The 12766-nt window shown below is 52.1% G+C and overlaps 1 protein-coding gene and 1 long non-coding RNA gene across 2 annotated transcripts in view; one reads left to right on the top strand and one right to left on the bottom strand.

Annotated features, from left to right (window-relative positions):
• Nucleotides 1–6272: 6272 nt before the first annotated feature.
• Nucleotides 6273–12766, bottom strand: part of SLC16A2 (solute carrier family 16 member 2) — a 35667-nt gene continuing 29173 nt past the window's right edge. The window contains exons 3-6 of the mRNA XM_085060044.1: nucleotides 10887–11349; nucleotides 10334–10477; nucleotides 9628–9856; nucleotides 6273–8451 (exon numbers count right to left, since the gene is read on the bottom strand). Of these exons, the coding sequence (XP_084916170.1) occupies nucleotides 8231–8451; nucleotides 9628–9856; nucleotides 10334–10477; nucleotides 10887–11349 (1057 nt within the window). The 3' untranslated portion in view covers nucleotides 6273–8230. The remainder of the gene's footprint in view (nucleotides 8452–9627; nucleotides 9857–10333; nucleotides 10478–10886; nucleotides 11350–12766) is intronic.
• On the top strand, nucleotides 11259–11557 carry LOC146437276 (uncharacterized). Its single transcript, XR_014852165.1, has 2 exons — nucleotides 11259–11374; nucleotides 11434–11557. It is a non-coding gene; the product is annotated as an uncharacterized LOC146437276 (long non-coding RNA).

Below are 12766 nucleotides of genomic sequence, written 5' to 3'. Positions count from 1 at the left end.
AGATGCCACTTGCACATGTTGGTCTGAATCACATGTAATTTAAAACTATGAAATTAATACAAAACATTGACATGTGGCTCATATTTGATATGTAAAACATATTTGTCATTAGATGTAGTTAATATATAAAACACACATGTGTTTTGTAGCACAAATGTCAGCTATTATATATAATTAATTTGGTTTCATCAGTGGTAGCTCAATTTTAATGTATGACTAGATATCTAAATACTGAACTACTGTGTTATAGTAATGAAAATATCCTTTTTTTTTGTTGTGGTTTGGGTTTTTTCTCATTCTCAGCCTTTTCGTGGAGAAACCCAGGGTTTCCTCTGATGTAAAATGCTTTTCCCCCCATTTTTTCCTGTGAATTAGGGCCAAATCCAGCAGCCTGGCAGAGCAGGAGGTGACTGGTGCTCCATGCCCTGTGCTCAGCCAGGCTGAGAGGGGATTTCCAGTGGGCCCATGCACAAACACACCTCTGGAGACACACATATACATATTTACATAGATATTTATACATGGGTATGTCTATTTATTTATATGGAATTTGTGGGGATGGGCTGTGATGAGCTGCAGCTCCTGGGGGTGCTGGAGCAGCAGGACAGGGTGTTTCCTCAGTCACTGCTCCAGGTGTCCCCATGGATGCACATCCCACTCTCACCCCACAGCCCAGCACCCTCCCAAATCCCTCCCAACTTTCCAGCCATCCCAAGAAGATAACTTGGGTATCAAGCTAAAATTCCCCTTTTTTTGCTGCCTGTAAGTGCAGTGCTGCTCTTCCCTCTCTCAGGGATGCAGCATTCCCTCTCCTGCTCTGGCTCTGCACGCACAGCACGGAGTCCTCTGGATTGCTGCAGTCTCATTTCCTTTGCATCTCTGTTTACCAACTCTTATCTCCTGATAGGGCTTTTTTTTTTTAAACACTATTTGCAGTAAATATCCCCAACTTGAAAAAGGGTTGAGGTGCACATTTAAAAAAAAACCCCTGAATTACATAAAATGAGTGCACGTGTCAGCTTTCATCTAATGGCAATTAAGGAACCTCACATAAACAAATAATTAATATAAAATCCTAGATGAAAGCTGTGTTTGCAGTGTCTCACTGCCTCTGTAGCCTCACTCATGAATTATCATCCCTGATCTTTCCCAGCCCTCCCAAAACTTCTCTTATTGACAAAAAATGATTAATCCTCCTGTGACCAGGAGGTACCTGGAAGGCCTCCTTGTGACCCTCAACCACTGCCAAATGGAAGAAATAATACTAACAATGCTTAAAAACAGCCCTGGTGCTGTGGCTGTGTGAGAACCCCAGTGGGGTGAAGATTCTGCAGCCCCTAAGATTTTAGCCCCTGAGTGCTAAAATCCAGACCCAAAGCTGCTCCCAGGGGAAAACAACCCAGCTGCTCATCCTGAGCACTGACACCTCTCTGAGCACCCACTGGCTCTCAGGGGTGGGTTTTTTAAACAATTTTTACTTTTAAATGCCTTGAAGGGAAAAGGACCACCCTCCCAGTGATGTCACTTGCAGCTGTCACCCTTCAGCTCACGGGAACATCTCCCTTGTTTGGCACCAGGACCTTGGAGCAGCCTTTCCTCAAAGTGCATCAAACACTTCATAAAAATAATTCCCAGGATAAACCTTTGCCTCTCCAGCCCCTCTGGAGAAGTGGCAGAATGTGGGAAAGATGCTAAGAGCCCATGACCAGCCATGAGGAGAGATCTGGCAAAACACAAGGAAATTTTCTTTTTAAACTGGTTTATTCTACACAATTTCTTGAAACAACATTCATAAAACATTAATTACAAAAATGTGCTAATATGGGGGTAGGTTTCTTTCTTTTTCATGTTTTTTCTTTTTATTCCAACAATCAGAAATTCACATTTTGAAAGGATAGGCATACTTTTAAGAGACACATTCACTTTACTTCCAGATACAAAAAAATTTGAGGGGTTATATAAATCACTTACAAGGAGCAGATGTAAAAAAAGGAATAATTTTAAGCTTCAGCATCTGATTGCAGCATTGAATTGAGCAGCTGCTTCTGGACTGCTGGTCTGCCCAGGGTGCCCAGCAGGCCTGGGCACCTCCCAGGACCAATTTCAGAGCCACACACAGCTCCTGCTGTGCCAGAGCCTGGAGCACAGCAGGAAAAAAAGCAGGATTGCAAAGCTACTGATGGTGGTGCAGCCTTTGATTGAGTCTTTCTAGTGGGTACAGACATGAAGAGGGTGCATCCCACCCCAAAAACCCACGGGCAGCCTGTTTTCCATCACCAACGGAGCAAATGCCAGCTGTGACAGGGTATGGAGCTGGAATCTGCTGAGCAGGGTGATGGCAGCAGTCTTGGAGGTCCTGCTTCAAAAACAATTACCCGAAACGGCCAAAATTCAAGCCTCCACCCCGGTGCTCTCATGTGGAGCCAGCTCCGAAATCCACCCATCCGAAAGCAAATATTTGGCTTCATCCTGCTGGATTTCAGGGCAGGGGAAGGGGGAGCAGGGTAATTTCCTAATTGCCCTCAGCCTCCCCAGAAAAATCCTGCCTCTGGCTCTAACGGGTTCGAATGGCTGAAACAGGATCTGCTGGGAAAGTTGAGGCCTGGGGAAGTCGTGCTCTTTCCCGAAAGGATTGGGTTGAAAGCACTCGGCAGCCAAATCCCAGCCGGGTTCAGGCGATTTGGCCATCGCCCACCAGGACAGGAGCATCACCCCAGCGCGGAAACCTGCTCCAGTAAACAACTCATCTCACAGCACAATGAAAAATGTACAAAAAGGGCAAAAGCAGAGCTGAATTCCTCGGGAAAACAGAGCCCAATCTTGTCTCTAACGCTACGGGAAGGGCTGCGCTTGCCGGGCGGGTGGAGGTGGGTGAGCCTGGGGGAGTAGGGTACAAAACCAGGAGAAACTTCGCAGGTACAAAGCCTCCTTCAAAGCCGTGTTTTGCAGCAAACAGGAGGGATTTTGTGTCTTTCCTCTCGGCTGGGAAGGCGGATCCCAGCCCTGCACCTGCAGGGTTTCGCCACTGCGGTGCGTGGGAAGAGGGGATGCAGGGACACTGCCTGGCCTTGAGAGAGCCCTGAGGGCACAGCAAAATATTTGCAAAAATCCAACTCCAAAGCTCCCCCGACAGGGCTGTGCAGGTGGTTCCACACAGCCCAGTGATAACCTCCCTGTCACCAGGGCTGAAGTCCATGCAGTGGCCGTGCCAGGCAGATAAAGGACCTGGAGCAATGCCACAGGGTCACCTCTGCAGCCCCTGGGACTCCAAAGCCCTCTCAGAGCTCCAGCCAGCCCTGGGCTTGCTTTGCTGTCAAGGGCTCTCAAAAAGCAGGGAAACAGCTTTATTTTGGTTTGTTACTTGCCCATGGTGCCCCTCTCTGTGCCAGTTCTGTGCTGGTGCTGCTCAGAGCACTTGGAGGAGTATTTAAGAAGCTCTTGTCAACCCCATCGTTGTCCCCAGAGTCACAGGGGTGGCTTGTAAGCAGCCAAAGGAGCTGCTCAAGTCCACGTTTGGTGGCATGAAGGTGGAGGGAGGGGGCTGCTCTGCTTGCCTTGCCTTTCAAAGTCATTCCAACTTTCTGCTGCCAGCTGGAAAGGGGGAAGGAAACTCTGCCAGCGTGGAAATAATTGAAGCTAAAATAACCAAGGGGAGCCCCAAAGTAAACTCTGAGGTGCAGGAACACACAAAAGCTGGGGATGGTTTGCAGTGAAGGATGGAGGGACAGGAAGGGTCTCAGCTGGATCTGTCCCCCTGCATCCAGAGGATTTGGTCCAAGCTCACCTTTCCCTAGGTGGGGATCATGTGGCCACACAGAGATGCAGGTGTCAGCCAGGCTTCTAATGCAGAGCAGGTGAGACCCTCAGCACCAAGTCAGGCTGCCCAGAGCAAACTGCTCCTGGCACCCACGTACCAAAGAGACCCTCTGAGGGCATGCAGAGCATTCCCACAGCACTGCCAGGGAAGGACAGCAATGTCCTTGCCCAGCTGCAGGCCACCTCCCTCCTGGCTCCTCCAGGCAGCTGAGCCCAGGGCGGGGATGAAGCTCCTTGAGGGGAAGCCCCAAAGCACCACCTTGGAGGGAGGCAGAGCCAAAACCTCCCAAAATTGGGGGTCTCCAAACCCCGCGGTACCACAGCAGAGCTGCAAGAGCCCTCAGGCTTGGCTGGCTAGGATGTGGCCTTCCCACAGCTCCCACAGCAGGGAAATGTTAGGAAACCTCAAGCCCAGCCGGAGAGAGGCCAGAATTTGTTAAACTTAAGCTCTGCGACTTCAAAGCTCATGTTTGCCTGGCTGCAGGACCTCAGGGCAGGGCAAGCTGCAGTGAAGCAGCTCATACATATTGTTCCAAAACTGAAAAAAGCTCTAAGCCATGAATCATGGCACTTCTTGGGCAGCTCCCAAAGCCCTGCTACCCTTCCCATCACAAATACAACCATCCCTGGAGCCCTTCCAGCTTGGTTGTCCCACTGCATCCCTCAGCCAGAGAGAGAGGAGTTAAACCCAATGCCTCACTCTGCAGTAGAATAAAAAAAAAAGAAAAAAAAAAAGAAGAAGAAAAGACAACAAGTTGGTTTTGAACACCCTCAAGGTAAAGATTTAAGAGGCAGCCCCAGCCCAGCCCCGAGCAGGCGCTGCTGGGACATGTCCTGCACTCGCTGCACAATTACATAAAGCTCTGCAGCTCTGCAAACAGCCTGGCCACGGGGTGAAGTGGGGCCCTCCCTGCTCCCTTCCACCCCTTTCCCACCCCAGGGGCTCAGCCCCCTCCCCTTGCCTTGCAGGCTCCCAAAGCTGCCCACTCTGCAGTGCTGGGCTCCCCCTGCCCTTCCCGGAGCAGGGGAGAGGGGCAGGAATCACAGCCTGGCACTCACAGGGCAGCGAGAAAGTTGGGTTTTTAGTTAGAAAACTGAGTCAAAAGCAGCCCCAAGGAGGATGGGGATGTGCTGGGCCAGGATGAGATGATCCTGATGGAAGAGAAGGGGCTTTGGGATGAAGCTTTTTGCAACAGGTAGGGACCCATTTGGCACCACACCTCAGACCACCACAGGTTAAAGGGATGTTTTGAGAGCAGAGCAATTCCTCCCTGTCCACAGATGCTCCAATCACACTGTCCCACCTCTCTCAGGCCACCAGTCTGCAGAAATCCTTGCAAAGTGCCTGATGTTCAAAAGGGCCAAACCAGACCCACAGCAGCAGCAGCAATCTGACAAACAAACCCCAAACAGCCCCTGCATGTTGACACTGCTCCAACCTTTGCCCTTCCCATTCCCATCTGTGTTTGCTGACGAGGACACCTTTCATTGCTGTTGTCCAAACCTGCCTCCCCTGCTGCACAATTGGCCCTTGTGTCCACCAAGGGCAGGATTTCGACCAGACAAAGATGCTGAGTGTGGTTTTGGGAGGCTGGTACCAGACATGGGGCTGGGATAGGATGAGGGGTGGCTTCCTCTGACCAAACTGGGGTGGCCAAGGAAGAACCTCATCACTCCAGGTCTCCCAGAGGGTCAGTAATAAAAGCCATGGACAGATCAAAATGTAGGGGGGACAGATGTGGGTCCCAGCAGCCCTCATGGGCAGAGCTCCTGGCTGACACATCTCCTCTGATGCCACTGCAGTGCTAAGAACTGAGTACAGGCTCCTCCCAGGGCAAGGACCTTTGCAGGCACATGGAGCACTTAAGAATTCTTAATTCTCAAGTGGAATTGTGTAGGAATTTGGGATTTGAACCATAAATCACCTTGTGAGCCAGGGAGGCTTTGTCACACAAAGTCTGGGTGCAGCCATCAGTGGGCTCTGCCCTGCAGCTGCTCCCTCAGCCCAGATGGGGTTTGGAGACAGCTCTGCTCATCCTCTGCTTGCTCTGAAGAAGCTACTTCTGGAATTTAAATCCCTCATAAGCCCTCCTTTGGGGACCATTAAGGTCCAAAAGATGATGTAATGAACTTCATCCAACTCCGATGTGAATTAATGCCCCAAACCTCGCAGAAGGAGTTACAATGAGGAGTTACTGATTTCCTTCAGCTGTCAGAGGGCTTTGAAGCTGCCCCACTGCCAAGGCTCCCACCCAAAAACTATCACATTAATACCCTGCCCTGGGCTAAGTCTGGCAGATCCCAGCTGGAGCTAGGGTTCCATGGTTCAAGCTCTGCCTAGCTCTGCAGCTCCAGCTGCCTCCCCTGGCTCCCAAAATGGAGCGATGGCTCAGCAGAGCCATAGCAGAGCATGCAATACAGGGTGTGAAGGGTAAGAACAGTCATGGAAAAGTGTATCCAAGAAAGAGACAAGCAGACATCTCATTTTATATCATAAACAGACACGTCACAACACACCAGGTAATTTTTCAGCTCGTTTGGGGACAGAAGGGCCACAAGACCACAAGACCTTACAATGCATCAGCCAACACACGTTAGAAACAGGGCCAGAGGGACATGCAGGGTCCTGAGCCTATTATGTACAAAAGTTCCACCACTGCCCGTGGGAGGGGGACTCCACTGAACCCAAATTTCCACAGCAAAGACAAATCCTGGTGGCACAAAACCCCATGCTTGCCCGGAAACCAAGGGTTGACTCCCATGACACACATCCCTCTTCAGACAGCTCAGGTTTTTAATGGCAGGTGAACGAAATGAAAATCTAATGAAGGATGGATTTGCAGTCAGGGTAAATATGAGTTTGGTTCTTGCTCTCTCCCAGGAAAAGGGACCCCAGTCCCAGCTGGCTCCTTGTTCACACAGGGACCCACTGGGGCACAATTCCCTTCTCGCTCATCAGCCACGCTCGTTAGCAATGCCTGGAGGTGATCATAGAGTCATGGAATGGTTTGGGTTGGAATGGACCTTAAAGCTCGCCTCATTCCAACCCCTTGCCATGGGCAGGGACACCTCCCACTAGCCCAGGTTGCTCCCAGCCCTGTCCAACTTGGCCTGGAACACTTCCAGGGATCCAGGGACAGCCACAGCTTCTCTGGGCAATTTGAATTCTTACAATTTTCTGTGGGCAGCGATGGATTTCTGCCCGAAGCTGAGCTCTGCTGCCCCTCGGTGTGGTGAATACCCACTGGCTGTGATTCCCTGGCTCTCTCTCCCTCTCCCCTGGATCAGCACTGACCCTGCACCAGCTCAGTGGCAACACACAGGCTACAAGTTAAATGCTACTGGGGCAATCAAACCCCCTGGAAAACCCGGATTCCCTACCTCTACTGACTCGCGCTTATTGCTGCATAATACACAACTGGCCCCCAAAAAGAGCAGTGGCACCCTGTGCCCTGAGCCAGCAGCATCCCCACACCCGTGGGTGGCCCTGTGCCCAGCAGGGAAGTCACCTCCCAGCACGGAGCTGCTCCATGGCACAGGGGCTCTGTCCCAACCCCGTGTGCCTCAAAGCCACCAAGTGCCCATTTTGATGGTGATCCCATGGATTCGGCCCCACAGAGCCAGGCACCATGGGCTGAGCAGGAGCTGCCCCTCTCTTTTGCAGCTCCAAAGCCCAATCATTAATCGTTGGGAGAGAAAACGGAGGTGGAAAGCGGCCAAGGGACCTGCTGGTCTCATCCATGGATTTTTAAGGCATATTTTGCAGGAAGGGTTTGCTCCCGCGTGACTCCGATGGCCGGAGCCAGCTGAGCTCCCTGTCATCCCAGCTGCAGCTCCCTGGGGGTGTGGGAGAGCAGCAGGGAAGGAGGAAAGAAGAAGATGAAAGCGGGACTCGCTGACATTTATTTGGTTTGTGCATCAGACTAAAGCAGCGTTTCCTCCTTCGGATCTCTGGCTCCAAAACAGCCCCAGGTGCTGGACGGGGAGGGGGCTGTCTCACTTGGATGTGACACCCGAGTGACACCGGAGGAGGATGGACAGCTGCAAGGTTCAACAAGTTCCATCCGTGGCCTGCTTGAAAAAGGCATTTATTAGCTGTAAACCTCTGTCGTGACGTATAGAAAACCGGGGAGAGGAGCAGGAGCTCGATCAAGTTTGAATCCTGGTGAGAGTTCTCCTCAGAAAAATGGTTAGAGGGGAGGAAAAAAAAAAAAAAGGTGGCTTTGAAATCAAAACTGTCCCAAAAAAAGATCGTTTCTGCTAGTTAAAAGCCTTTAACTAGAAGAACTTCTTGCGTTTTCTCCTTTACAAACATAGTGCATCTGCGATCACTGGGAATTACAGTCCGTCTGGGAAAGGGCCCGTGCTGGGATCCGGAGAGGCTGCTGGTGTCCCGGGAGCGCCGGCAGGGGTGTCACATGTGCGCTTCGGAGGCTGGGCAGCCCGGCAGCAGCTCCCCGTTCACCATGGCCTCTGACACCAGCATCTTGTCTTTGCCAGAATCCAGGCGCTGCTTCTTCAGCATCCTCTGGTGGACCAGCGGCACCACGGAGAGCACCAGGCCGCCGATGATGGGCGGCACGCCCGCGAAGTAAAAGGCCGCGTCGTAATTCCCAAAATAATCATTGAGGTATCCTGGAGGAGAAGAGAGGTGGAGGTTAGAGCCCCGTCAGTCTAATGAGCTCGTTAGTCTAATCACCTGCTTGTTTCCTCCTTCGAGTGAGGTTTGCGTCACTCACCAGATTTGGGTTTTTAAAATAATCTTTTTTTCCGTCGCATTTCTTGGGGTTTTTACACCCTGGATTAAGGGAGGTGTGCAGCCAACATTGTGTACCAAGGGAGTCGAGAAGGAAAGCCTCAGCCATCCTTCCTGTTTCTCCAGAGCAGGACACACTCGGACACATCCCAGACAATCCCAAAAGCAGGCTGAGACCTGCTCCACTCAAGGTGGCTCTTCCCAGAGGCTTCCAGCCACGGGGCAATGGGAAAAGTGGGCAAGGGATGTTCCTCTGCCCATTGTCTCCATTTGGAAGCCCTTCCCTTGTGGATGTTTTATCTCCCCAGTTGTGAAATACACTCCGCCAGTTACAAACAATAGCCAAGCCCTTAAAACCCAACAAGGTTCTGCATTTGTCTGGCAAGTTCCAACACAGCCAGGCATTGATCAGCACTGGAAAATCCCTCTGAGTGTCTCCTGGGTGGACACTTCCCTGGGGATTAGGCCAAAGCAAAGGGTCCCCTCACCCAGCAAGCCCCTCTCAGGGGTCCTGGTGCAGCACCCTCCCAGCTTTGTGTCTGTGACCCCCATGTTCCTCCCCCAGGGAGATAAGGTGAACTTTGCTGCCGGAAGCAGAGAGATCTGAGGTGCTTATCCAGCTTTGGCTTAGCACTGCTGATGCCTGTCCTGCTGCTCAGGGCAGCTCTAGCAAAGCCCTCACTGTTAAGGATGTTGGGGTCATTGCTGCGCTGGAACACAGGCCTAGGTCTTGTGGAGACTCAGGTGTCTCCACCCCCAACCTCAATTCCATCTTAAAGTACTTCTAGAAAATTGATATCTGCCAATGTTTAGCTCAGCTTCAAACAGAAATCACTTAATGTGAAAGATGACCTTTCACCACCTGGAGAAAGGCCCTGAGATGCCACAGGATGTAACATGGACTGATGCCACCCTCATTCTTCAACCCCCACATGACCTGATGTGCCAGAAAACTCCAACCAGCACATCTGTTCTCACACCATCACCACCATGGGTGAAAGTTTCTGCCAGCATCTCCCTCCCAACCTCTGCTCCTGGTCTGTGGCGTCACCAACCTGCTATGGGCGTGCCCGCGGTCATGGGCACGGCCATCAGCCCCATGAGGTACCCTATGGCCTGGGATGCCTGCATGGGCCCCACCAGCTCGAAGGCGATGGGGGCCATGATGGTGGTGAAGAGGCCGTCGCAGAGGCCGAGGAAGAGGCAGATGACAATGACGCCCTCGAAGCCTCGGCACTGCGGGATCATCATGCACAGGAGGCCCAAGAGCATGAAGGATGCAACCTGGGGAGACAAAAGTGGGCATGAGGGTGGGGATGGGCAGCAGGAGGGGTTGTGAGGATGACACTGAGCAGGTCAGTGTCACTTGTCCCCCCCACTGTACCCAGCAACGCCATCCAGCTGCTGCTCCTGTCTTGGAGAGGCCCTTAAGAATAACCTTTTAAGAAGGGTTAAGAAGGATTAGCTGCTGGATTAGCTGCTAGATTTCAGCAGTGTGTTCTTCAAAAACCACAAGGAGGTGAAAGGGTGTCAGTAGTTTGGGAAGAGTTGCTATCATGGAGTTTGATCGCTGAGCACACACCAATCCCTCAGATCAAGTATGTGACTTTTCTTCCACATTTCTGTGGTAAATTTCCTCCCTCACAGCAGACAGTTGTTGGTAAAGGTTTTGTGATTGACAGTTATTAAGCAGAGTGTGGACACCGACACAGAGATGCCATCCCTGCCCTGCTGTGCTGGCCAGGGTTGGACACACTGTACCTGCAGGTAAATCTTCTTCAGCCCAGGAATGCAGTCACCAATGCGGCCCGAAACCAAGCGCCCCAGCCCTGACATGGCCCCGAGGCAAACCAGGAGGATCCAGTCCTTTTTGGTTTCCTGAAATCGCTTCTCCACGTATTTGACCTGGCATGGAGGGAAGGGCACAAGGACATGATGCTGCAGCAAGCTGATTCCTCTCATCTCTCCAAAAGTGATGAGTCTTCCTACAGAGGGCTCATGGATTTGGGGTGGTTGTGTGACCCTCATGTCCACACCACACTGACCTGATCCTCCTGCCCACCCCATACCCAACAGGCCCCTCTTCTCCTGCTTCTGGTGCTTGTCCTTAGGAGCAGTGGGAAGTGACCCTGGCCCACCCTGGCACAGAGGACACACAAAACCACATCCATCTCTATTTCTGTTTACAGCAGCAGTTTCTTGGCTTCAAGGTTTCTGGTGCCTCTGCCCCTACTGCCATCCCCACCTTCCCACCTCCTCCTCCCTCCAGGCAAAGGGATCTCCCTCCACTCCCAGCCCCAACCACAGCTCTTACCAGGTTCATGTAAGGTACGAGGTATCCCAGGACAGCAGTAGCGATCCCAAAAGCCCAAATCCGATAGGTCTTTCTCCGGAAAACCCTCAGGTTGAAGTACTTGCGTGTCTGGGCCCAGCACTGCTGCCTCATGCTCCGGCTGCCCAGCTTGTCGCGCCCGTCGTGCTGAGAGTCACAGGAGGGCGGCAGGATGGGCCGGTAGGTCATGCACAAGAAGATCTGGATGAGCATTAAGGCACTGAGTACTTGGAAAGTGTGTGCCAGGCCGATGGCACCCCCAACCATCTTCAGGAAGAAGGGGAGTGGCACGGAGATGAGGCAGCTGCCCCCGGCCACGATGCCATTGGCCAGACCCAGGCGGCGCTTGAAGTAGTGACCGAGGATGACCAGCGAGGGCTGGAAGGCGAAGGAGCTGCCACAGCCAAAGAGAATCCCATAGGTGAAATAGCGAACTTCCAGAGACCTGGTGGGGACGAAACATGGAAATTGTGGTGTTAGGCAGAGGTGAGGAAGCCTCCTGCCCTGGTGGGGATGAAACACATGGAAGTGGTGGTGTTAGGCAGAGGTGAGGAAGCCTCCTCCCCCCCTGCAGGTCTCCCACAGTGCAGGTGCTGCACAGACAGTCTGACCTTGAGGAGCTTATTGCCTCACCAAAGCAAGGATAATCCTCACTTTACAGCTGGCACATGAAATCTTCAGGAGGACGAAGTGTAGCTGGGAAGTGCTTTCTGCAACCAGGAGAAGGCAGCAGCCAACCTGGCCTCCTTGGGAAGCTGACCTTACTTGAATGGTTTTTAAATTACAGCAAACAAGATTTTCTAAGGTAGGAAGGGTGGGATATTTTTAGCTAGAAATCCTTTTTATTTTTCCACTGAAAGTACTAACTGAAAACATTCTGCGCCCAGAGTCTGAAAGCAGAAAGCACCAACCCTGCTGGTTATTAGGCACGTAAGAAGGAAATGTGGTGCTTCTGCCCAGACTCCAGGCTGGTTAATTAAGTTCTTCTTCTTTAAGCTCCTTTGGGAGCTTAAATTAGACAGTTAATAGATCTCATTTGTACCTTACATTGGTGGCTGTACTCAAGGAGGGAGTGAAGTGGCTGCTCTGCAGAGCAGATGGAGAGTCCTGAGAGCCCTTGGAAGGAACTGCTTCCCAATTGCCAGCCCAATTTTCCCAACAGAAGCAGCTGACAAAGGAGCCTGGGTTTAGGCAGCACAAACAACCTGTTGTTTGTCCCCAGATGAAGGATTTTTTGTCTTCATTCCTGTGCAATACATCCAGCTGCAGAGGTCTGCCATGGGAGGAAAGTGTGAGGGAAACCTTGGGCAGCTCAGGGTGTTGTACAAGCAGGGTCTGCTCCAACCCTCAGAGCAATCCTGAGTTCTGCTCCCACAGCAAGTGAGGAGACAGCAGCCCACATCTAAGAGAGCAGCTGGAAGTTGGGAAAACCTTTACAAGCACATCATTCCTTCCATTACACGCTCCTCTCCCCGGCCTGCCAAGCAGAAAGCAGAACACTCTCGCCGTGCCCAACGGCTCCGAGACAAATGACTGTCATGAAAGGCAATTTCCATCCACTCCAGAACAAAACCACATCAGAGGCCCCCTCTGTGGGAGCCAGGCAAGCAGCTGGGCCATGTGGGTCCTGTCCCACCTCCCACGCACCAGCCCTGGCCTGGGCACAGCAGCCCTAGTGCTGCAGCTGAGCTGACGTGTCAGATAAGTGGAGACAAATGCCACAGCTCCCATCTGCTCCCTGGTGATGCTCAGACAGCCCTGCATGAGCAGGGGCTCCTTCCAGCCGTGCTCCTTAGCCAGGATTTCCCAGCCTGCTCACTGGGAATCAGCCAGCTGCTCCCTGGTGGGAAGGGCGGCATTGT

Source organism: Lichenostomus cassidix, chromosome 4A (genome assembly GCF_008360975.1).
Source record: "Lichenostomus cassidix isolate B80296 chromosome 4A, HeHo_3.0, whole genome shotgun sequence".
Classification (NCBI taxonomy): domain Eukaryota; kingdom Metazoa; phylum Chordata; class Aves; order Passeriformes; family Meliphagidae; genus Lichenostomus; species Lichenostomus cassidix.
This window is presented reverse-complemented; position numbering and strand designations above follow the sequence as displayed.